We start from the raw sequence: 24757 nt of genomic DNA, 5'->3' as shown, positions 1-24757 counted from the left end.
TGTTTTTTGTCCCTACAATCTACCAAATCCCTTACATATATATTCATCTCACTTAACCCTCATAACCACTTGATGAGGTCCCATTTGCATGCCCAGGAAACTAAGGTCTGGAAGGCAGCATGCTCAAAGTAAAGCAGCTAGTTCTTCCTTTTCCTCTGTTCTCTTGCCAAACACACCCTTAGAATCAATGGAGCAAGAATCTGCTCTGGAATTTTCTAGTGCTGATACACTTCTCCAATATCAATAACATGAAGGCATTTGTAATCCCCTCTTCTTCTTTACCTGCAGGATCATGGCAAGGGGACCCTCCTGAGGGACAAGTCATACTGTACATCCCTCAGATGGAGAGGAATGAAGCTGTCACTGCTGTACATATAACAGGAGTACCTCCCCAACAGAGTTATTTTTATAATAAAAATATAAAACTTGAGAAGTTTCATTTATGATTGTCTATACATCTGTCAATGTGAAGAGGGAGTTTTAAAAGGAAATCCTAATGAGCTATCTGATCAGACAACTTCATTCACTTTATTACCTTACCTATAATTCTGGATAAAGCTGCTGCCTTCTCCAATCCATAATTAATTGAGTTGTGTTCAAGATTAAAGATCCCCTGCCAGACACTTTAAAAATGACTTATAAATGACGTTTATAAATTCAACTTTCAAAAAGCACTAATTGGGCATGTATAGCATTTAGACCCTAACCAGAATAGCCAATGAATAAACATTTGAGCAACCATGTTATCTTGCCCTTTATATGTCTTCAAGTTGCTTTATGAATAGGGGTTCTCTCTGAGGATGAAGGGATAAAAAAGGGGAAAGGAGCAGGGAAGTAATTCATCAATTTCTGTAATGTTTACTTCTTTACCAAGAGTAATTTAGCAGTTACAGTCAGGTTCACTTCATTATACTTTTGCCATCATTTATATAATCATCATTTATATAATGATGGTAAAAGTATAAAATTTAGACAGTGACCATAACAATGTTTTCCAGATTACTTCTAATATTTTTAGTATATTCAAAATAATTTGTAATATAAACATTTTTAATTTAACAACTTACAATGGGGCTTCAAAAGCATAGTTTTTGCCATCAAGGTTCTGTGGCCAGATACCCTAATTCCTCCAAGGTTCCAAGTGCAAATTTAAACCGATTTCTTCCATCATTTACATCAAGTGCACGATAGAGTAATATTTTAGAGCAAAGAATTGGATTCAAAGGTCAACTTTGTGAACTTACTAACTCTGCTCCCTTGGGCAAAAGTGAAAGTGTTAGTCGCTCAATCGTGCCAGATTCTGTGCGACCCCATGGACTATAGCCCGCCTGGCTCGTTTGTCCAAGGAATTCTCTAGGCAATCAAACCGGAGTCGGTAGCCATTCTCTTCTTCAGGGGATCTTTCCAACCCAGGGATCAACACCAGATCTCCTGCGCTGTATGCCGGCTCTTTACCATCTGAGACACCAGACAAGTTATTTGCTAAACAAGGAAATTTGCTTCCCATTCCATCTATACATTGGGAATTCTTAATTATAAAAGGTCTGTGAGTAGCATGGAATTCACCTGTCACAAAGAGGGCAATCAGTGTTAACATTGCCACCCTACTCCCCTCCCCAACCAGAAAATGGTGGGGCAAAGGAGTGGGGGCACATTCTATCCACCAGAACCCAAAGAGGAAACTAGCTGTTCCTCCAGATAAGAGTTGAGACATAAAACCAGCAGAGTGTCTTTGGACAGGCAAAGAAGAACCATGAGGTTCCTCCTGCCTGTGGGTTTGATTGCCACCACCCTTGCAATTGCTCCTGTCCGCTTTGACGGGTAAATCTCACAGCCCTGTGTTCCAGACTGTGTTTGGGAAGACAATGAGGAAATGCTCCTTTCCAGTTCACAAGTTTCACCTTTTGCGTTCTTACAGGGACAAGGTACTCCGTGTGAAGCTCCAGGATGAAAAACAAGCAAACACCATCAAGGACTTAGCCAAAACCAGCCAGGTAAAGCATGTAAAGGGCTATCTTATCTTTTCTATTTCCTAAAAGCTGCTTCCTTTGCCTTTTATTTTTAACAGCCACAGAGCTACCAAAAACAAAGATTGGGGGAAATGGTGATAATTGGATAACTCACCTCACTGCTAATCCTTTCATTGTTTCTGTTTATTTTTCTCCAAATTACCACTTCTTTTTCCCAGCCAAAAACTTTGCAAACAACAACATTTTCTAGGTGGAATTGTGAAATAGGGAGACATTCCTGGCCTTATCATGGCCTCTTCTTCAACCTTGACAGTGCCTGCCTACTCCATTCTCCTTACTACCATCCAGATCTATACCAGTGGTCTAATTTCTGTGGCATAATCATAATTATGATTACATCAAAGTACTGGCTTAACTGATAACATCAATGCACTGTTTGATAATACCAAGAAGTGTCCCTTTCTAAGAGCAGGTCCATTTTGAAAGGAAACTTTTAAAGTTAGCTTTGTCTTTTAAAATCCAATGGACTAAAGTAATCATTTTATCATTTGTTCAACTGCTCCTCTGTACAAGACACACTGTTCCAGCCACCTTGTTGTTATTCAGTCACTAAGTCATGTCCAACTCTTTGTAACTCCATGGACTGCAGCACACTAGGTTTTCCTGTCCTTCACTGTCTCCCAGAGTTTGCTCAAATACATCATTTCAAATTCATTAGATTTTCAATGTCTGTGTCCTAATTTACTGTGTTTAAAACAGAAGAATTGAAGTTCAAAGTCAGTAAATTAAATGACCAAGATGACATGTCAAATTTAAACCCAGAATGGAATCCGAGATCTGTCTAGTCAGATACTCCCTTATTTCCACATCAAATCAATCTGCCTATACTAATTCCCAGATGTTTCTCAAATCCATACTTTCCTCTTCATTCCCCTGTCACTGCCAAATTCATGTCAGCTCTATCTTTTTCAGGGACAACTTCAATAGACAATTACAATTTCTCCTATGATCAGGGTTCTAGCCTTGCCTCCCACAAAGTTAAGCTGCAACCTGATTGCTCTAAAATTGGACACTTACATTCCTCTGTTTGAAGGTTTTCAGTGAGAGGTGGCCTAGTACGAAAAGAGCATGGTCTTCAGAGGTTCAAATCTTAGTTTTACACTAGCTCTGTGTCCTTAGGCAAGTTACTTAACCTCTCTGGGCTTCAATTTCCTCCTCTATGAAGTGGGGACATAATAATCATACCTTCTTTCTAAAGTTGCTATAAAGACTAAATGAGCTAATATTTGGGTAATGCTCAGCTGGCCTGGTCATAATAAGTACTGTAGAAAGCATCTTCTATTGATATCGATGTGGTATTCCAAGAACTTCATAATCTCCAACCTCTTTACTCCACCCTCTTTCTTACCCTTTAAGCACTATTAATACCAAACACTCACCCACGTTGGCCCTATACACCTTTTCTCGGGAGAGATGTATTTTCCTCTTTACTTGGCTAAATGCTACTTATTCTTCAAGATCCAGCTCAGGCAGTATCTCCTGGAGAAAGTCTCTCTCTGTTCATCAGCTCTCATGACCCAGATGGGTTGCTTCTTGTGCTCCTAGAAGCAACCTTGTGCTTGCCCCTGGCACGGGTAAGCATGTTGGAAATGCATAGATGGCCTGTCTTCCACATTAAGCTTCTTGCTTCTCTATTATTAACCACCACAACCCTGGCATCCAGCTCTGCACCCGATGCTTATTTAGTTCATGAAAGTCCAGTGAGCCCTAAACTCTTGCACTGTGCTTCCCTGGTGGCTCAGTTGTAAAGAATCCACCTGCCAATGCAGGAGACTCATTTTTGATTCCTGGGTCAGGAATATCCCCTGGAGAAGGGCATGGCAACCCACTTCAGTATTCTTGCCTCGAGAATCCCTTGGACAGAGGCGCCTGGCAGGCTAGAGTCCATGGGATTGCAAAAGAGTCAAGGACATGACTTGGCAACTAAATGACAACAAATCATGCACCACATAACCCTGTTAGGATAGAGAAATTGCTATTGTGATGGCCTAACTCACCTTTAATCATTCTTATACCTCACAGATGTCTAATTTATACTGTAGCCTTTTGATCAAAACAAACCAACAAATATTGGTTGGTTCACAGCAGCCTAATACTGGAGCAGGACTGACCTAGAAGTAGAGTGGGATTCATCTACAGAACAGCCGGGCAGGCTCAGCTATGCCCACAAGCTTGGCACGATGGGTGGAAAGTTAGCATTTTCTCCACATTTCCAAGGTTGGGAAATGATACATCATTTGGTTTCATGATTGAGTATGATTTTCAAGAATAAGAACTGGGAACTTCTCAAATTATTTTAATCTGAATTCTATCTTTACAGTGCTGTTCACCAAATTTCTGAAATTCTCAGCTAGCAGAAAATAAAGAGAAGGGAACCAGCAGCTGCTAAATACTGTGTGGCCCAGATGTCATAGCTGCTTCATAACCTCCACAACACTCCCAATGGAAGGCTGTTAGCTGCGTTTCTTAGGAGGAGGATTGAAACTCGAAGAGTTTTAGTAACCTTCCCAAGGACATACTGCTGGGAAAATGACAGGGCTAGAGAATATGTCTTCACTGGACACAATCTTTCCAGGAATTCCAGAGTTTACAGGGACATCTGGTTCTGAGGGATGCCTGATCCAAGAGCAGGGGCAGGGGAGGGAGAAGCCACATATGAATCCATATTCCCAACCAGAGGCAGATGCTGTGGCTAAATCAGTTGTGAAACAACTCCAACCGGTGGTAGAAGAAAACAGATTACCGAAAGCTGATCATTCTTTTTGCATTTGAATATATTATGTCCAAAAAAATATGATCATTATAGTAGCTTTTTTTTCCCACTGCCTAATATTCAACAGTTTTTAAATACATTTGCAAAAATCTCATTGGTTTATTAAGAGAAGAGCTCATACTTAGCCATGTTGAACCCAAAATTCTTTTCATTGCGTATCACACATGGTCATTTATTAATAAATATGTGTTGCATGAACAAATAAACAACTGTGAATAACACTGAACTCATCTGCACAGCTTGACTTCTGGTACCCAGATGCCACCCACCATGTAGCTGCTAACATGACTGTGGATTTCCAAATCAGTGCGAAGGAATCCCAGTTTGTTCAGTCTGCGTTGGATCAAAATCAAATGCACTATGAGTAAGTCCTATGAAAATATGCAAATGTGTTAGATACTCAAAGTCTGAGGAGTCTTGAAATTGAGAGTATAATTTTATACTGGGGCCCCTCAAAATGAACACTCTAAGAAGTAACACTTATTGTTGCCTACAAACAGAGTATGGAGGCCTGCTTATAAAAACGATGAGCTCAAACTTGGCACTCAAGTTCTATCTTATGTTTATTATGATCTGCAAGAATGACAGTTATGGTATCTGCCATCCCTAAAACTCAACCCCTGGTGAGGACAAAGAGCACGTGAGCAGACATGGATGGTCTGGTCACATTCATTACTCCTGACAGGTAATCAGCCCGGAATTCAGCACTACTGATGACTACCAGCATTGCATTTTTTTTTCATTATTTAAACTTTTTATTTTATACTGGAGTATAGCCAAGTAACAATGTTGCGATAGTTTCTGGTAGGTACACAGCAAAGGGACCCAGCCATAGACATATATGTATCCATTCTCCCCCAAACTCCCCTCCTATCCAGGCTGCCACATGACATTGAGCAGAGTTGTTCCTTGTGCCCACACCAGATTCTTATATTCAAATTCTCCTGATACATAAAAAGAGACCCAAAGTACAATGTTTATCTTTGAGTCAGAGATGTGGGAATATAAAATTTATAATAAATAATTCTTTATGAAAGAAATTCTTCCTCAGAGAAAGCAAAACAACACAGTAAAATAAGACTTAAATCTAAGAGGAGAGAATTCTCAAAAGGCCTAAAATGCAGAAATGAGTCACTGTGGTCCCATAAAGAAATAAGAGGAAATTAGAAATGATCAAACACTAGCCACGGGTCATGCACACACAGTCTGGGCCCTAGGGCAACAAATAAGAAGGGAGCTCAGAGATGAATATCACAAATCAACATATACTAGAGAAAACAAAGTGTGTTTTTATACTTTAAAATATTTAGCAGTTTGATGTACTGAGGGGTCCTGTTTGAACTCCCCCAGCCCTTGTCATTCCAGCAGCACCCTTTACAGGGACCCCATCACTCAAAACTGCTACACATCAGTTCTTTCTTTTTGATTTAACATTTCATGCTTCTGCTACCTAACTTAGTGCTATTATCTCAAAAAACCTTCTACTTCTGGTTCAAAGATCCTACAGTGTCATATTAGAGAGCGGGATTTATTGCTGCTCATCATGACTTGATTGTATTTATTAAATTGCTACAATATCCCTAACAAATTTAAATACTATTAAAAGAAATACACACACAGACAAGTAAACAAAAAACATTCTTGCCTATGGCTTAGAGTCACAGGTTATTATGTGTGATTATTGTTAGTCACTATCTTGGTTTTTGCCATTGTTTCAAGAAGGCTGTGAAACAAATGTGTAAGTTCATGTATGGTGAGAATATATTCAAAAGTAAGTTATTCCTTGGTGTTTAATCACTGTCATATTTGACTCTCTTGCAACTCCATGGACTATAGCTTGCCAGGCTCCGTTGTCCATGGGATTTTTCAGGCGAGAATACTGGAGTGGGTTGCCATTTCCTTTTTCAGGGGATCTTTCGGACCCAGGGATTGAACCCACGTCTCCTTCATTGACAGGCAGATTCTTTCCCACTGAACCACCAGGGAAGTTAATATATGAGAAGAACATATTCAAAATTGTTAATCTAAACATTTTTAATTAATACATTGATAACTTTTTCTATAATTTTATAAACTGTGCCATTAAAATTAGAAGCAGAAACTCTATAAACGTAAGATCACAGAAATTAGTAGGACATTACAGACTCTGGGCTTATGTTGAGGTTGATATGCTATCTTGAATATTTCTAAAAGAAATCACCTCTCTATACTATATACTTCCTGGTGACCATCTCTTGAATCACTTGACAGCCAGATTTCTAAAACATGTGCCTCGATTTATACAATCTTTACTTTACTCCATTAATACAAACCTGACCCAGATTCCTTATGCTCAACTAATTCTTACAAAGTATCTGCTGCTGCTGCTGCTGCTAAGTCGCTTCAGTCGTGGCCAACTCTGTGCGACCCCATAGACGGCAGCCCACCAGGCTCCCACCATCCCTGGGATGCTCCAGGCAAGAACACTGGAGTGGGTTGCCATTTCCTTCTCCAATGCATGAAAGTGAAAAGGGAAAGTGAAGTTGCTCAGTCGTGTCCGACTCTTAGCGACCCCATGGACCACAGCCTCTCCTCCGTCCATGGGATTTTCCAGGCAAGAGTACTGGATCTAGCCCAAGCTAAAATAAATTTTAGCTAACTTTGTATAATTTGATTTGAACAGCAGGTTAAAAATAAAGTAGTACATTTTCCTCAATATCCTGATACTGTAGACAAGAAGCTGACTGCTTGACACTGAGTGTAGTTAGTGGAATAGATCACTGTGACAGGAGACTCCAAGGCAGGAGGCTGCCAGCCATCCACTCTATCGGCCTTTATTCCTCTTCAGCCTTCTCCAAGCTTGGCACAAGTCTGACTCAAACAGAGGTCTGAATCCAGATCCTCATAAACAGTGTGCTTTTTGTTTTGTCATATGCCAAGTACTTTCTTTCTATTTACATCAAGAAGCAAAGTGTTAAACTACCTATAAAAATTAGTTTTATCTAATTAGGATATGATTTCTAGAAATTGGTCCAAATTAGACACAGTTGTGGGAAAGCCACATAATCAGATAGCTACCTCCCTTGGAAATATAAATATGTAAAGTGATCTGTACAGACAAGAACTATTTAAAATCTTATCTCCAAGTACTAATTATATAGATAATTTTATTTGCATATTAATTACATGTGTTACTTGGTGTCAGTCAGTAACAGAAGTGGGTTCTAAGCACAGAAACATCTGGTTGGGCCAGACACCAGTTTGAATAAAACCACATTAAGAGGCTGGTTTGACACAATGATTTACTTAGACACCCTTCATTAGACAGTGCATATAAACTACTATTTAGTTTAAAGCATCTGTGTGATTTTTTTTTTTTAATTTCCAGAAAATTAAATTACCAAGACAGATTTTACCTTAAAGTAGCACGTTTGCTCCCTTTCCCACAGAAAAAGAGCAACAGGATAACTAGAGACTGTCAGCAGTGGCACACACATCAGCAGTGGCACCCTTTCCCTCCTACTGAATAAAAACTAGTGCCTTAAAGTTTATTATCTAACATAGAAATATGCCTCCAATGTTGGGGGAAATCCATGTCCATACGTGCCGAGTAGGATACAAGGTAATTCAATTAGGGAGTCCCTGGAGAGAATTGAGATCATGCAGAAACCTGGAATCATGCTTTTTGAGTAGACCTGCCGTCTATGGGGTCGCACAGAGTCGGACACGACTGAAGCAACTTAGCAGCAGCAGCAGCACCCTGCAGGAATGTGGGTATCAGGGAAAGGTAGTCCAAACCAATTTATAACATGACTCTGCCTCCCTAAAACATCCTTCCCCACTGCACTTACACACACACACACAAACACACATACGCACACTCCAAAACTCATGGTAACACATACACTGGCCCACAGTTCTCCATTCCTTCTTTTTTTAAAATTGAAGTACATTTGAGTACAATATTAGTTTCAGGTGTATAGCACAGTGTTTCCATATTTTCATAGATTATACTCCTTTAAAATTTATACCAATGGCTGGTTCATGTTGTGGTTTCACAGAAAACAAAATTCTGTAAAGCAATATCTTTCAATTAAAAAAATAAAATTTTTTAAACTTATTACAAAATAATGGTTGGTTATAATTCCCTGTTTTATACAGTATATTCTTACCTATTCTTATAAAAGTAGTTTGTATCTCTTAATCCATACCCCTATCTTTTCCCTCTCCCTACTGCTTTGCTTTCTAAATCTGTGAATCTCTTTCTATTTTGTGATGTACACGTTCATTTGTTTTATTTTTTTAGATTCCATAAATAAGTGATATCATACAGTATTTGTCTTTTTCTGTTTGACTTATTTCACGAAGCATATTATTATCTAGGTCCACCCACTTTGCTGCAAAAGGATAATCTCATTCTTTTTATGGCTGAGTAATGCTCCAATGTATATGTATACCACATCTTCTTTATTCATTTGTCTACTGATGAACACTTGGTTTGCTTCCATATCCTGGGTCTATCTTTTCAAATTAGTGTTTGTTTTTTTCTGGATATACACCCAGGAATGGAATTGCTGAGTCACATGGTAGTTCTATTTTCAGTTTTTTAGGGAAGCTCCATACTGTTTTCCACAGTGTCTGTACCAATTTACATTGCTACCAACAGTGGCAATGGACTCTCTGGACTCTCTATTATGTTCCATTGATCTATGTGTCTTTTTTTGTACAAGTACTCTACTGTTTTGATGACCTAGCTTCATAGTATAGTCTAAAGTCAGTCAGAAAGAGTGATATCTCCAGTTAACCAAATCCAACAATATATTAAAAGGGTCATACATCATGATTAAATGGGATTTATTCAGGGTTGCAAAGACGGTTCAACATTTGCAAATTACTCAATGTGATATACCACACTGACAAAAGGAAAGATTTAAAAAACTCACTTGATCATCTCAGTAAAGATGACTAGGTACCTGCAGTCAGCTAATCTATGCAAAGGAGACAAGAATATACAGTGGAGAAAAGACAGTTTTCTCAGTAAGTGGTACTACAAAAACTGAACTGCTACATGTGAAAGAATGAAATTAAAACATTCCCTAGTACCATACACAAAAAGTAACTCAAAATGGATTAAAGACCTAAATATAAGGCCAGACACTCTAAAAGTTTTAGAGGAAAACATACAGAAAACATTCTTTGACATAAATTGCAGCAAAATCTTTTTTGACTCACTTCCTAAAGTAATGAAAATAAAAACAAAAGTAAATAAATGAGATCTAATACAACTTAAAAGCTTTTGCACAGCAAAGGAAACCATAAACAAAACAAAAAGACAACCCTCAGAATGGGAGAAAATATTTGTGAACAAAGCAACCATCAAGGAATTAATCTTCAAAATATACACATAGCTCATGCAGCTCAATATCAAAAAAACAAATAACCCAGTCCAAAAAATGGGCAGATCTAAACAAACATTTCCCCAAAGAAGACATACAAATGGCCAAAACGCACATGAAAAGATGCTCAACATCACTAATTATTAGAGAAATGCAGTCAAAACTACAATAAGGCATCACCTCACACTGGTCGGTCAGATGGCCAGCATCAAAAAATCGATAAACAATAAATGCTGGAGAGGGTGTGGAGAGAAGGTACCCTCCGACACTATTGGTGGGAACGTAAACTGGTACAGACACTATGGAGAATATTCATGGAGGTTCCCTAAAATACTAAAAATAGAGCTACCATATGACCCAGCAATCCCACTCACGGGCATATACCCAGAGAAAACCATAATTTGAAAAGATATATGCACCTCAACCCTCATTGCAGCACTGTTTACAAAAATGAGGACTTGGAAGTAACCTAAATGCCCATCAACAGAGGAAAGATTAAGAAGAAGTGATACATCTATACAATGGAATACTATTCAACCATAAAAAGAACAAAATAATGCCATTTGTAGCAACATGGATCTACAGATCATTATACTGAGTGAAGTCAGACAGACACAGAAAGACGAATATCATATGATATCACATGAATGCAGAATCTAAGAGAAAGGGTACAAATGAACATATCTACAAAACATGAGTCACAGATATACACAACAAACTTATGGTTACTGGGAGATAAGGGGCAGGAGGGATAAACTGGGAGACTGGGATTGCCATATACACACTACTGTATATAAAGTAGGTAACTAATAAGAACCTGCTGCATAGTGCAGGGAACTCTACTAAGGACTCATAATGGCCTAATTGGGAAAAGAATCTTTAAAAAAGAGTGGGCATATATATTAATATATGTATAACTGATTCACTCTGCTGTATTCCTGAAATTAACACAACATTGCAAATCAACTATACTCCAATAAAATTTTTTTAAATTGGAAGGAGACAGGTAAAATTATCACTATTTGCAGAAGATAAGATACTTTACATAGAAAATCCTAGTCTCTATCCAAGAACTATTAGAATAAATGAATTCAGCAGTTGCAGGATATAAGATTAATAAGCATTATCTGTTGCTTTTCTATATACTAACGTGAACTATCAGAAAGAGAGTAAAAAAAAATTATGCTTAAAATTGTATCAAAAAGAATAAAATACCTGAGAATAAACTTAACTAAGGTGGTGAAAGACCTATACTCTGAAAATTATAAAATACTGATGAAGGAAACTACAGATCCCATGCCCTTGGATTGGAAGAACTAATATTATTAAGACACCCATACTACTCAGAGCAATCTACAGATTTAATGCAGTCCCTATGAAAATACCCAGGATGTTTCTCACAGAACTAGAACAAAATAATCCTAAAATTTTTATGCACCCACAGGAAAAAAAAAAAACATACACACACACACACAAATTGCCAGAGCAATCTCCATTCCTACTAAAAGCAGCATATGGAAGGAGCCATGAAATTGTTAAAATAAGATTCGTTTTGCTTCTTCTCTGAACTAACCTGCTCCCTGATCTTGAGACTTGGGCTTTCTGGAGAGCTAGTCAACTGATCTGGAGAAGGCAGTGGCACCCCACTCCAGTACTCTTGCCTGGAAAATCCCATGGACAGAGGAGCCTGGTGGGCTGCAGTCCACAGGGTCGCTGAGAGTCGGACACGACTGAGCAACTGCACTTTCACTTTTCACTTTCATGCATTGGAGAAGGAAATGGCAACCCACTCCAGTGTTCTTGCCTGGAGAATCCCAGGGATGGTGGGAGCCTAGTGGGCTGCTGTCTATGGGGTCGCACAGAGTCAGACATGACTGAAGCGACTTAGCAGCAGTCAACTGATCAAACTTTGTAGAAGCCTCAGTAGACTAAGGAGAGTTTAGATCTGACAGTAATACCCAGGGCTTTCCCTCCTTATGATGGATAACTGTTGTATAATGGTTCACAGCTAGAGTACTGAAGTGAGACATTTCTAGGTTCAAATTTCAACTTCTGTATTTTAGTTATATCAATGTTGGAAATCTACCTAAAATCTATGAAAATGAGAGTTATAATGGTACCAGATTAATAGTATTGATGTAAAGATTAAGTGATAAAATGTAAATATCATGCTGAACAGAATTGTGCATAAGAAAGACTCAATAAACACTGGCCATTTACATCACTAAATCCTCAGGGGTGATTATTTATCCTTTCACCTATATTTAGGAATATTTTTAACAAGTTAAGTAAATCTTGGAGTGCTAAAATAATATTTAAGAGAAAGTATTTTGGTTTCGTCTACTTAAATCTGGCTGCTGGTTAGTGGAATGCCTCAGGAAAATAACATCTGGACATGGATCTTAATTTCCAGCCTTAGGCTTAATTTCTAGTTCCCATCAGCAGCAATCTGGCACCATTCTGATGTCCTCATGCAGCTGCATATGTGGGAAGGTCGTATTTCAGCTCACACGATTCTCTTTTGCCACTGTTATCACAAGAGCTAAATTGATATGTGTAAGTCTAAAAATATTCTTAGATACGAGCTTCCTGTGACTAATTAATACTGCCATATGTTACCAATCAACCTCTGAGACCATAAAAATCTCTCTTTTGCCTGATTCCTCTGCTTTTAATGCAGGTGGAGCAAAAGCCACAAGCCCTCTTTAGAGTTTAAGACAATTAAATATGGCTGCAGGGACAACCCAAAATATAATCTCCAAACTTTTCAGACTTCATATGAGTTTTAGTGCACAACAGGCGCCCCTTGATTCTAAATGTGTTGTCAAATTTTTCTTTCTCAAAAATCCCAGATTCATCCTAAGTCAAAAGCCAAGCATACAGTGAGATAACTATAATATGCATAATAAAGTGCTTGTCAGTGATGTTAATGAGAATCAATATTCATGAGCAGTACATGGTCTCATGTCCTAAATAAACTCTAATTAAGAGTATACCTCACTTCTGTTCTTCCTCTAAATTCAGATCAGTCAATCAGCAAGAACAGCACTGCTCTAGATAAATGGGAAGATAGGAATCCAGACACACAACATATCTAAAAGACACGGTTAGAGAATCATGAAGAAACAGTGTAAACTTGATCAAAGACGGAGATGAAGGAAGAGAAAATTTCTGCAAGTGAAAGATAGCTGTTTCTCTTTCCCCTGTAAGTGTGTATTTTATCATTTCCCCCTGTCGAACAGAATCTTGATTCACGATGTACAAGAAGAGGTTGAAAAACAGTTTGATGTTAAAGAAGATAACCCAGGCAGGCACAGCTATGCAAAATATAATAACTGGAGCAAGGTATTGTATAAAATGCCTGTACTTCCAAAGAGAAAAATGTCACCCTCAACATTTGTTATCACTTGGTTATCTTTTATTCTAATCTCTCAAAATTGGTTTTGTTCCTAAGATTGTTGCTTGGACTGAAAAAATGGTGCATAAGCATCCTCAAATGGTCTCTCGTATCAAAATTGGAACTACTGCTGAAGATAATCCACTGTACATTCTCAAGGTAAAAGTAATTCAAGAACTACTGATTCTTACTATTGTCCAAAAACATGAATCTAAAAGTTACTTTGTGACACAACTAGCTAGTTTTTATTTATTTGGTGTTTATTTTTGGCTGTGCAGGGTCTTCACTGCTGCTCCGGCATTTTCTCCAGTTGGGGTGAGCAGGGGCCCCTTTTCATTGCAGTGGCTTCCCTTGTTCCGGAGCACAGGCTCCAGGGCACACAAGCTTCAGTTGCTGGGGCTCCCAGGCTCTAGAGCACAGGCTCAATAGTTGAGGCACATGGGATCTTCCTAGACCAGGAATCAAACCCATGTCTCCTGCACTGGCTGGCAGATTCTTATCCACTATGCCGCCAGGGAAGGCCCTAGCTAATTTTTAGACAATAAAAAGTCTTATTTCTTTGAAGAACATGTAAGCTTTAGACAACCATTCACAAATAGAAGTGACAGATGGTTTTAGGTGGGACCAAGAAAGTCTGTGAATAAACCACTTGACAGACACAGTGGACAGAACCAGACAAGTTTCTTATCCTATATCTTTATTACAAGAGCATATGATGTCCCTGGTGCATAAAAGAGTTTTTCATCCATTAAAATTCGGGGAAATGGACAACCAAATGTCAAGCAGAAAAGAAATGTAAGAATCATATAATTGTAGGAGTCCAGTACAGTAAGTGAGGCATTTTAACTGTGTTGATAGGGATTTCTGTCTATGACTGAGTTGACAACTGCCATTCAGCTGCCGCTGGATTTCTGTACATCTGAAGACATTGCTCCCTAAAGCATCCTCTCAATAACTGAGAAGCCCTTCCATACTCTGAATTCCCATCCATTCATGCTCTCCAACCACTCAAAACAAATATAAATTCTCCAAATGACAGCCCTTCAAATATCCAGCCCTGTTCCTCCTCCCCACTGCAACACAACTACAGAGTCTTTCCCACTTCTTGTTTATGAAGTAAGAAAAACAAAAGAGAGTGGCAGAAACAGAAGCAACTTTATAATCTACATCTCAGACCAAAGGATGTTAGCAATAAAACAAGAAAAACATAGATTTTGATTTTTAAACTGATTTATTTAATTGGAGGCTACTTTACAATATTGTGGTGGTTTTTGCCATCCATCGACATGATTGTTTAAAACTCTAAAAGCCACTCTGACATGAAGAAAAATTTTTGAAAAATAATCTGTGAAATAGATGATGAAAAGATACGTACCATGGTCCTCCCTGAGAAAAATAAGTGCACACGCAATGACTCATGCAACAGGAGACAGGTGAAATAATTGCTTTGAGACAATGAATGAGCTCTTGGACAACAAGAGATCAGCGTGTGAGTTCATGTAAAATAACATCTCAGATTTATTTTTTAAAAGATTGGGGGAAAGAATAAAAGAAGAAAGGCTATTTTTATGGACTGTGGCATTCATGCACGAGAATGGATCTCCCCAGCCTTCTGCCAGTGGTTTGTCTATCAGGTAAGTCAATTGGAACATTCACACAATTCTCCTTGGACTGTCAAGCCTCCAGCACTTCACTGGGTGGCAACACCCCTTTACAAATGAATGCAGTTCCACTTAACTAGAAGAGCCCACATTTGGTGCTGTCAGGGAATAAAACACTCTAGATTTTACTCATCGTTGAGGTTTTCTATATAATTGACACCTTCCTTCAAAATTCTTGAAATCCAGATGATGCCTTATAAAATTTTTTTAAATGGCTACAATATGGTTTATCCTATAGTTAAGTATGGAAAATCTGAAACTATCTTTATACTTAAAATCTACAAAATTGGCCCTACTTAGGTGAATTCAAAGCACAGAACACTAGTTCCCACTTAGATATTTAATTGGTACACACACTTTTGGAAGCTTCATACTTAAATTTCCTTTCCAAGTGAAAAATAATTCACTTTTTAAAGAAGTAAATCCAGTTTATGGGCTTCCCAGGTGGCATAGCGATTAAGAATCCACCTGTCAAGCAGGAGATGCAGGTTCGATCCCTGGCTTGGGAAGATCCCCTGGAGAAGGAAATGGCAACCCATTCCAGCATTCTTGCCTGAAGAATTCCATGGACAAGAGGAGCCTGGCAGGTTACAGTCCATGGGATAGCAAAAGAGTCAGATACAATCTAGTGACTAAACAACAACAAATCCTGTTTATAAGTTTGTTGTTCCTCTCACTCTATTTCTATTGTATTCTAATTCCCATGATCTTTTAACTCTCTCTTTTCTGCCAACTCTTGCATATAACATGCTGCTGGAATACAACATCACAACCACTTTCAGGGCAAGTTTATTTCCACTAGGAATGAATCTGCCAATCGAACTGATTTATCCCAGCAGTTGTTTTAGTTCTTCAGCTGAGGGCTGAGAGCTCTGCTTACTTAAGCCATAAGGAACACACAAGATAGGCCTATAAGAAACATCTTTTCTTGGGACTTCCCTGCGGTCTAGTGGCTAAGAGTCTCAGCACCCAACGCAGGGGGCCCAGGTGCAAACCCTGCTCAAGCAACTAGATCCCACATATCACAACTAAAAATCCCACTTGCTGCAATTAAAACCTGACACAAATAAGTAAACTTATTTTTTAATGAAAAGAAACATCTTGGCTCTAGTGCAGATAAACGTGGAAGAGATTGTCCAAGAATAATGAGAGATTTTAGTGAGCAAAAAAAAGGCCAGATAATCAGAGAAATTTCCATCTGATGTGAGAAAAGTTGATTGATCAATCTAAATATTCTAATTTTTTTATTAATAGAGTGTTTTTCTCTTTAATCCTACTTATAATTAATTCATGAATCCTCTCCAATATTTACATGTTCCTATGCTTACACACTCAACCTCTATTTACCTAAAGATGTGAGGGCAAGAATCTACTTAAATTGTACTGCTAATTTCTCAATTGGCCTCTATTCTTTCTATGAAATGTTTCTTGCATTTGCATTCTACATTTGGAATGCTACTAGTCTCGGTAATTCAATGATCCTTTAAAGAATATCCAGTCTTCCCTTGTGGCTCAGCCGGTAAAGAATCCGCCTGCAAAGTGGGAGACCTGGGTTCTATCCTTGGGTTGGGAAGATCCCCTGGAGAAGGGAAAGGCTACCCACTTCAGTATTCTGGCCTGGAGAATTCCAAGGGGTCGCAAAGAGTAGGACATGACTGAGTGACTTTCACTTTAAAAAATATTCAGTCAAATTCATTTCACTAGTCTGAATAAGTGTAATTTTTTCTGTCATCTATATGGGTCATTTATCTTTATGCAGTTTAGGTGAAATATGTTTGAAATAATGTGACCTTGGGCAAATGACTTAAGGAGTTGTCGTCATTACAATTATAACCACAGCTCTCCATATGGTAACTAAACTTTATACCAATAGCTTAATTTTTTCCTACTCCTACAGGCAACCAAAACTTATGGTAAAAACAAGATTATGACCAAACTCCTGAACCAGATGAATTTTTATGTTCTTCCTGTATTCAATGTTGATGGATATATTTGGTCATGGACACAGGTACTGATCTATAATCTCCTGTTTGAATTTAGATAATATATTATGTACTGACTTTCATGCACACTGGGGCTTCCTAGGTAGCGCTAGTCGTAAAGAATACATCTGTTAATGCAGAAGACAGAGCCGACGCAGGTTTGATCCTTGGGTCGGGAAGATTCCCTAGAGAAGGGCATGGCAACCCACTCCAATATTCTTGCCTGGAGAATCCCATGGACAGAGGAGCCTACAGAGGCAGGCTACAGTTCATAGGGTTGCAAAGAGAGGGACACGGCTGAAGTGACTTAGTACGCATGCATGTTGATTGTTAGGCATTAAGTTTAACATTTAGCTAACCAATTAATTCCAATTCAAAAACTCAGTTTAGACTAAGGACAGCATGATTTCCTGGTTACACAAGAGTCCTTGAAATAATATGAAATTTCGGCTCCTGAAGCTAATAATGGAGAAAAATGAAATAAAGCAGTAATTATAAAGGAAATGTATGTTACACAATATGGTGAAAGTATTTATAGCTAAGAATAAAAGTCACTTAGAGACATTATGAACATACTGACTTCAAAACCAAAACCACTGTATTCAATCAATTTGGGACAGAATCTGAGGTGAAATAATTATATCCAAAAAAAATCAATAAAAAAGTGACACAGGTATCTGTCTTTTATATAATTCTTTATGCCCTGCTGCTGCTAAGATTAATTTTGAGATTTCAGACTGATACTATCACAAAAAATTCTTTTCTGAAAATTGTGCTGCAACAATCACAATTTGACCTGAATTATATCTGAATCTTTAAATGGTAAAAGGTGTAATGAAGTTAAAATTCAAACTACAGATAATTTCAGAACATCAGGGATTACTTTTTAATACTCAGAACTAAACAACAGTTTTTAAAACTGTATTTTTTATCAAGGCCTTATAATAGTAACATAAAAACAATGTTTTTGAAAATATTACAAGTTATAAGAAAAATGTATATTTTCTTTAATGAGTCTCAGGTTAACTAGATAAATTTCAAATAAAGCTATAGACACCTGCAGAGAGAATCTGAAATGATCAAACTGAAAAATGTAAACTTGTGTAAACACGCCCATCATTCAATCCTGTAGAACCGCATGTGGAGAAAAAATCGTTCCAGGAACGAAAATTCCAAATGCATTGGAACTGACCTCAACAGGAACTTTAATGTCTCATGGAACTGTAAGTAGCAGACAAGATCTCAAGGGAAATAGCTATAAAGAGTGTGTAGACACTGAATTTAGTTAAACTATCTACTTATTTTAGGAAAGATAGGTATTAACTAAGCATTAATTTTCTAATCTAAAAAATGATAGATACATGTCCATCCCAAACTTCATAACTATCCCATCTCCCCAACTTTCCCCCCAGCAACCATAAGTTCACACTGCTATATTCAAAATGGATAACCAACAAGGACCTACTGTACAAAACAGGGAACTCTGTTCAATGTTATGTGCCAGCCTGAATGGGAGGGGAGTTTGGAAGAGAATGAATATATGTATATATATATATGGTTGAGTACCTTTGCTGTCCACCTGAAATTATCACAACATTGTTAATCACTATCCCAATACAAAGTAAAAAGTTTAAAAATAATAATAAGTGTAAAAGAAAGCTATAACTAAAAATAAATGAAAGATAATCACCACTACTTTAGAAGTATTATGAATGTTTTGTTGAATGGGAGGAAGTAGGGGGTAGGACTGTTTATAAAACCATCTCTTATTTAACATATCTAGTTTTCTAAAAATCAGGTGCAACCCAGAAATTCAGATCATCTGAACAGAGGTCTCAACTCCCTTCCTGCCCTGGTCTGATAAAATTTGAGAAATACCAGTGGTCAGAACCAACAAATAGGCAGTTCCTCAAATGTTTAGTGAAAAGAAACATCTGGGGCAAAGAAAGCAGAAAGGTTTCATAGAAAAGCAGAGGCCTGCTACACCAGATAATATACAGCTGCTACACAAATATGATTTTATAATTACATTCACTCAAGGAGAAACTACCAATATCCCAATTCATAAATTCTTCTTTATCTAATATTGTTAAAAATACCACCTCAGCATCTAATTATATTCTACCATAATGAATATGATAAAAGCATATATCCCTAAGTGAAAGCTGCCTGATGAAACAGATTAAAGAAACTCAGGCTCAAAGAAGGTAAGGTACACCAGCCTCCAACAAGCCAAATCTGAGGCTGAATTGGAACAGACTCCAGGCCCCTAAGTGCTTCTGATGCATTATTCCCATGACCCTTAGAAATGGAAGGAAAATAAACAAGGCTAAGAATAAGAATATTCAAGTGGACTAAGTCTGCCATACTCTGTGTCATGTGTGCCAAGTACTGTATAGTATCGGTAGCACCAGGGACACTGGGAAAGCCCTATAAACCTGGAAAACTAAAATGTTAGAAAGAAAAAAAAATGTGAATCTATACCAAAATAGGTAGAGGCTGTACTGGGGGGTAGGGAGAGAGGGAGACAGATTTTGATCTCAATCCTCCATGTCCTCGGCAGCTTTCCCTAACACCAACGATCCATGTCAGGAGATCTATCGGGGTCCTGCACCAGAGTCCGAGAAAGAGACCAAAGCTGTCAGTGACTTCATTCGAAGCCACCTAAAATCAATCAAGGCCTACATCACCTTCCATTCCTACTCCCAGATGTTGTTGTTTCCCTACGGGTATACATCAGAACTGCCACCAAACCACAAGAACCTGGTATGTAGGAAAAAGCCTGCGGTTTATGCATTGGTACCACCACTGCCTTCCAGTCTGTTCATCATTAATAACTTGGGTTATTTTGAAAAAAATTCACATTTTAATACCAAAGAAGAAAAGTCTACCTTAGAGTTAAAATCACAGTCTTAAGTTAGTTTTTCATGTGATAAACGTATATAGATAATAAAACCTTTTGATGCGATTTTAAGTTAAGCCACTGTGAAGAAAGGTCTAGCCTACCAAAGCAGAATTCCATTATTATCCAGATGACTGTGCAGTTAAATGTTTACCATGAGTCATAACATAAAACATAAAGAGCAAGAGCCTAAGGCAACAGCAAATACATCTTGCTATTCCTATCCCAAGACACCAGATTTAAGGAGAGCCATTGTATTTTTATCTTCTTGATCAACTTGGAAATTATATTAATTTTAAGCTTCTGCACCAAAAAATATACTCTGTCCAAAATTTTGATCCACTTGGACTGCAAGTAGATCCAAACAGTCCATCCTAAAGGAGACCAGTCCTGGGTGTTCATTGGAAGGACTGATGTTGAAGTTGAAATTCCAATACTTTGGCCACCTGATATGAAGAGGTGACTAATTTGGAAAGACCCTAATGATGGAAAAGATTAAAGGCAGGAGGAGACGGGGATGACTGAGGATGAGATGGTTGGATGGCATCACCGACTCAATGGACGTGAGTTTGGGTGGACTCCCAGAGTTGGTGATGGACAGGGAGGCCTGGCATGCTGAAGTCCATGGGGGCGCAAAGAGACACGACTGAGCGACTGAACTGAACTGAACTGAAGCATTCTTTTCCTTTCTATGAGAACTAGTTTGACCATGTTAGGTTAAAAAAAAAAAAAAAACTGCATTGAGTGATATTAAATACGTCTAACTGCTACAGAAGAAATAAAGCAGAAAACAGTCAATGTCCCAGATCCCATGGGGCTAGCAAATATAATATCCAGTAAAAGCTGTAATTCTATCCTGCCTCAAAAAAATTTTTTTTAATTTTTTAGAGGTTACAATTGTCCTTCTGACTTCAGTCAACTGTTTTCAACATTTCCTTTTGAGTAGGAGCAGAGATTTGAATCAGTAATTAAAACCTTCTGTGTATATACAATAAATATACAGGTAATATGTGGTCCATATGTGATCTGACTTTGGGAAAGACAAATATCTGACACCAAAAAAACCTCAGAGGAAAAAGAAAGAATATGTTTCTTTAGAAGGAAGGCCAGAAGGAAAAAGGAAGGGAGAGAGGAAAGAGGAGTGAGTATAATGGAAGGACAGAAACACAAAATGAGATATGACTTTATTGTGTATAACTAATTTCACATTTAGAAGGCCTCACATTAACAACTGGAGAAGGAAATGGCAGATGGGAGAGGCTTCTCTCCCATATTCTTGCCTGAAGAACTCCATGGACAGAGGAGCCTGGTGGGCTACAGTTCATGGGGTCACAAACAGTTGGACACAACTGAGCAACTTTAACTCACTCACATTAGCAATATTTGTATCTTACTTTAAACAAATTTCTCAGTCATTTGTTTTATTTTGAACTTCAAATGGCAAATATCTAGTAAAACTGACCTTTTTTAATTCCCAGTAAATTAACTGCATTTACATAGTATCCAGTTACTCTACTCTTAACTTCCCTCTCTCTCCAGGCCAAGGCTGCAAAGATCACCACGAATGTTCTATCAACTCCATATGAAACCCACTACACCTATGGCCCAATAGCATCAACAATTTGTAAGTTTTTCCTATTACTGTGTCGTTTCCCCTAATTCTCTTTTACAGATATTAAGGAAAGCTAAAGAATTCATGACATAGAATTAGAACATATGGAATTGCTAATTTAAACTTCAGTTTTAACAGGATATTCTGAATTACAGGTGAACTCAGAAGAGAGATTCTACCTTATGATAGGATAAGATTTTTCTAGAAGCACATTATACTGAACCTTTACAAGGTGACAAGGTCAATAGGAATAATTACATCAAGACAAATTTACAGTTTAATTCTTCCACCTTCCTATTCTCTACCACCACCACCACAGCTGTGGCAGAGTCCACCTTTTTTTTTTTTTTTTAATCGTTTAGCTTTGACTGAACTCTTTCTTCCCTGGCCTTGTCCCTATGCAAGCACAATCTTTCCCCTAGCTCCTGAGTGACTAGGTAGGCCAACACTTTCGGCCACTTTGATCACGTAAAAACAGTCTCCGGTGGCTCGCATCAGTCATTTCCTACTGTGTTCAACTGAAATCTACATGGTGAATTAAGAAAGGAGGTCCCAAGGTCCTAGTTCTGCAGCTTTTTTTTTTTTAATATCTCAAAATCACTTCTTATTCTTCACTTTTTAAACTTTCATTGTCTATCCATTTTGTTAATTATTGATTTAAATTTCTCACAAGTCAGGCACTGTGCTTAGCCCTTGATTTTCACAATCTCCTCACAATCTCCTCTCTTTCACAGTTACTCCTCACAATATTCTATGAGGTATGCAGTACTTGCAGCCAGCTTAATGGGGATACAAGCCCAGGTTTAAAAAAAAAAAAAAAGTCCATGATCTTAACCACTGCGCATATAATCATTTCCCATTTGGTTTTACAGCTAAAATAATTAGGCGTTTCCATTTCCAAGCAATAAAAAAAAATTCACTTGGTTTTCACCAAAGACCCTTAATTCAGACCCTGGGAAGTGAGACCATTTCTTCTCCGATTCCACCGAACTCAGTTTGGAAATTCTTTAGTAAAAACCACCTCTTCTCCAAACTATTCCCAAGCTTAAGTCCTTATGCCTAAACTTTAAAAGAAATTTCAATGAAACTGCTTATAGTCTTAACTTCTTACAAAGTTTAATTTCTCAAAAACAAGGATTATACTTCAGAGGTCCTTTCAGATCATATAATATCTAGTACAGGGCATGGAACAAAAGCAGAATTGATTCTCATAAACTTACTCAATGAAATGGTGTCATAACTTGTCCAAAAGAAGTGAACATAGATTTAAACCACAACAAAACTAGACTTGATATAGAGTAACCTATATTACTCTCTAGAGCCATGATCGGAGAAGGCAATGGCACCCCACTCAAGTACTCTTGCCTGGAAAATCCCATGGACGGAGGAGCCTGGTAGGCTGCAGTCCATGCGGTCTCTAAGAGTCAGACACAACAGAGCGACTTTATTTTCACTTTTCACTTTCATGCACTGGAGAAGGAAATGGCAACCCACTCCAGTGTCCTTGCCTGGAGAATCCCAGGGACGGGGGAGCCTGGTGGGCTGCCATCTATGGGGTCGCAGAGTCGGACACGACTGAAGTGACTTAGCAGCAGCAGCAGAGCCATGCTAGCCAACATTTTTAGCACAAAGACTATTGCTTAACTTTTAAACACTTCACGGATCAACTGACCAGCACTAAATACAAATGATTATTTCCATTATACTTCTGGAATGTATGGATTGAAAAAATAAACATGTGCATTCTGTGGGTCCCATGTAATAACTCTACTTGGGCATACATTATAAACCACTTCCCTAGCCCAAGCTGAAAGAATAAACTGTAACTAAAAGTCTATATCCTCAACAATTGCTGCGGAATTTGAAAATGTTGCAGTCATCGCAGCATTTCTAGAGCCCATTTACTGAATGTTCCCTTGGTGGAATTGGAAAAATGACTTAAAAAGCCAGACAAGTTCCATTCTTAGAGAACATTCATCAGCAATCACATATCAACCAGCTGTGAGCTTAAAAGGGCTGAAGAGAAAATCCAGTGACACAGCCAATCGCCAGCATCCAAATAGATCTTGCTGCAACATAACCAGGCCAGGGATTCATTACACATACACGTGGATAACAAGATTTCAAAACAGGTGATATACTCAGCTATATGAGTGGACAAAAGTAAGTAAAGAACTGAAGGACAGAATGTCAGCCTACTTAGTGGATACTGGGAAATAGCAGGGCCAGATAAACCAGCCAGGTATGATGTAAGAGTAATTTCTACATCATACTGAGGGAAAACACACAAATATTCTTGGCAGCAAAGAACAAAGGGTTGCGAGCAGGAACAAACTTTGCAAATGGCAGCTAGGGCATCAAAGGATTATTACTCTCACACTTTCAATATACATACATATATACACACACATACATACATACATGTATATACATATATGTACATGCAAACATACATGTATGTGTGTGGGATGTGTATTTGCATCTATGAAAATTATGAGCATACTAGAGTTATGCATTTGCTTTGCATCACAATCATTTAATAAGCAAGAATTTATGGAGCACCTGCCTAATAGCCAGGCACTTGAACCTTTGAGAGATAGTTGAAAGACACAACTGCGTTCAAAGAGTTACCTTCTAACTGGGAGGAGGAGATGCCTAAAGATAACACAGCTCCATGCTATCATATGTCACTTTAAAAATAGTAGGATAAAGAGGAAGTATTATTCTATACAACTGTGTTGTATTTTAAGCTTTTTTATTATATATTATAAAGATTTTTTAAGCAATTCAGATTTAAAAAGAATTGCCTCTTCCATATATGGGCTGCAGCAACTTGATAGAGGTATAAAACTCTAAGGAGTCACTGCTTTAATAAAGCATTTGATTAAATGTTAATCAAATATTCATGAGAAGCAGGGGTAGCCAAGCAGTTGACTTGGTAAGAATAGAGAAGAAATGCACCCCACGATTAAAGTTTAGTCATTCCAGTATTCTAATTGTCATTTAACATGTTCCAGGATTTAGG

The 24757-nt window shown here is 38.0% G+C and overlaps 1 protein-coding gene across 1 annotated transcript in view; it reads left to right on the top strand.

The window, feature by feature from the left end:
- The first annotated feature begins 1742 nt into the window (after positions 1 to 1742).
- CPA3 (carboxypeptidase A3) overlaps positions 1743 to 24757 on the top strand; it is a 32396-nt gene continuing 9381 nt past the window's right edge. The window contains exons 1-10 of the mRNA XM_004003271.5: positions 1743 to 1821; positions 1919 to 1994; positions 5043 to 5167; positions 13421 to 13523; positions 13633 to 13734; positions 15108 to 15209; positions 17134 to 17244; positions 18351 to 18441; positions 19782 to 19984; positions 21660 to 21744. Coding sequence (XP_004003320.2) covers positions 1754 to 1821; positions 1919 to 1994; positions 5043 to 5167; positions 13421 to 13523; positions 13633 to 13734; positions 15108 to 15209; positions 17134 to 17244; positions 18351 to 18441; positions 19782 to 19984; positions 21660 to 21744 — 1066 coding nt within the window. The 5' untranslated portion in view covers positions 1743 to 1753. The remainder of the gene's footprint in view (positions 1822 to 1918; positions 1995 to 5042; positions 5168 to 13420; positions 13524 to 13632; positions 13735 to 15107; positions 15210 to 17133; positions 17245 to 18350; positions 18442 to 19781; positions 19985 to 21659; positions 21745 to 24757) is intronic.

The sequence above is a fragment of the Ovis aries genome, chromosome 1 (genome assembly GCF_016772045.2).
Source record: "Ovis aries strain OAR_USU_Benz2616 breed Rambouillet chromosome 1, ARS-UI_Ramb_v3.0, whole genome shotgun sequence".
NCBI lineage: Eukaryota > Metazoa > Chordata > Mammalia > Artiodactyla > Bovidae > Ovis > Ovis aries.
The sequence above is the reverse complement of the archived record's forward strand: the minus strand, read 5'-3'. Positions and strand labels throughout refer to the sequence as shown.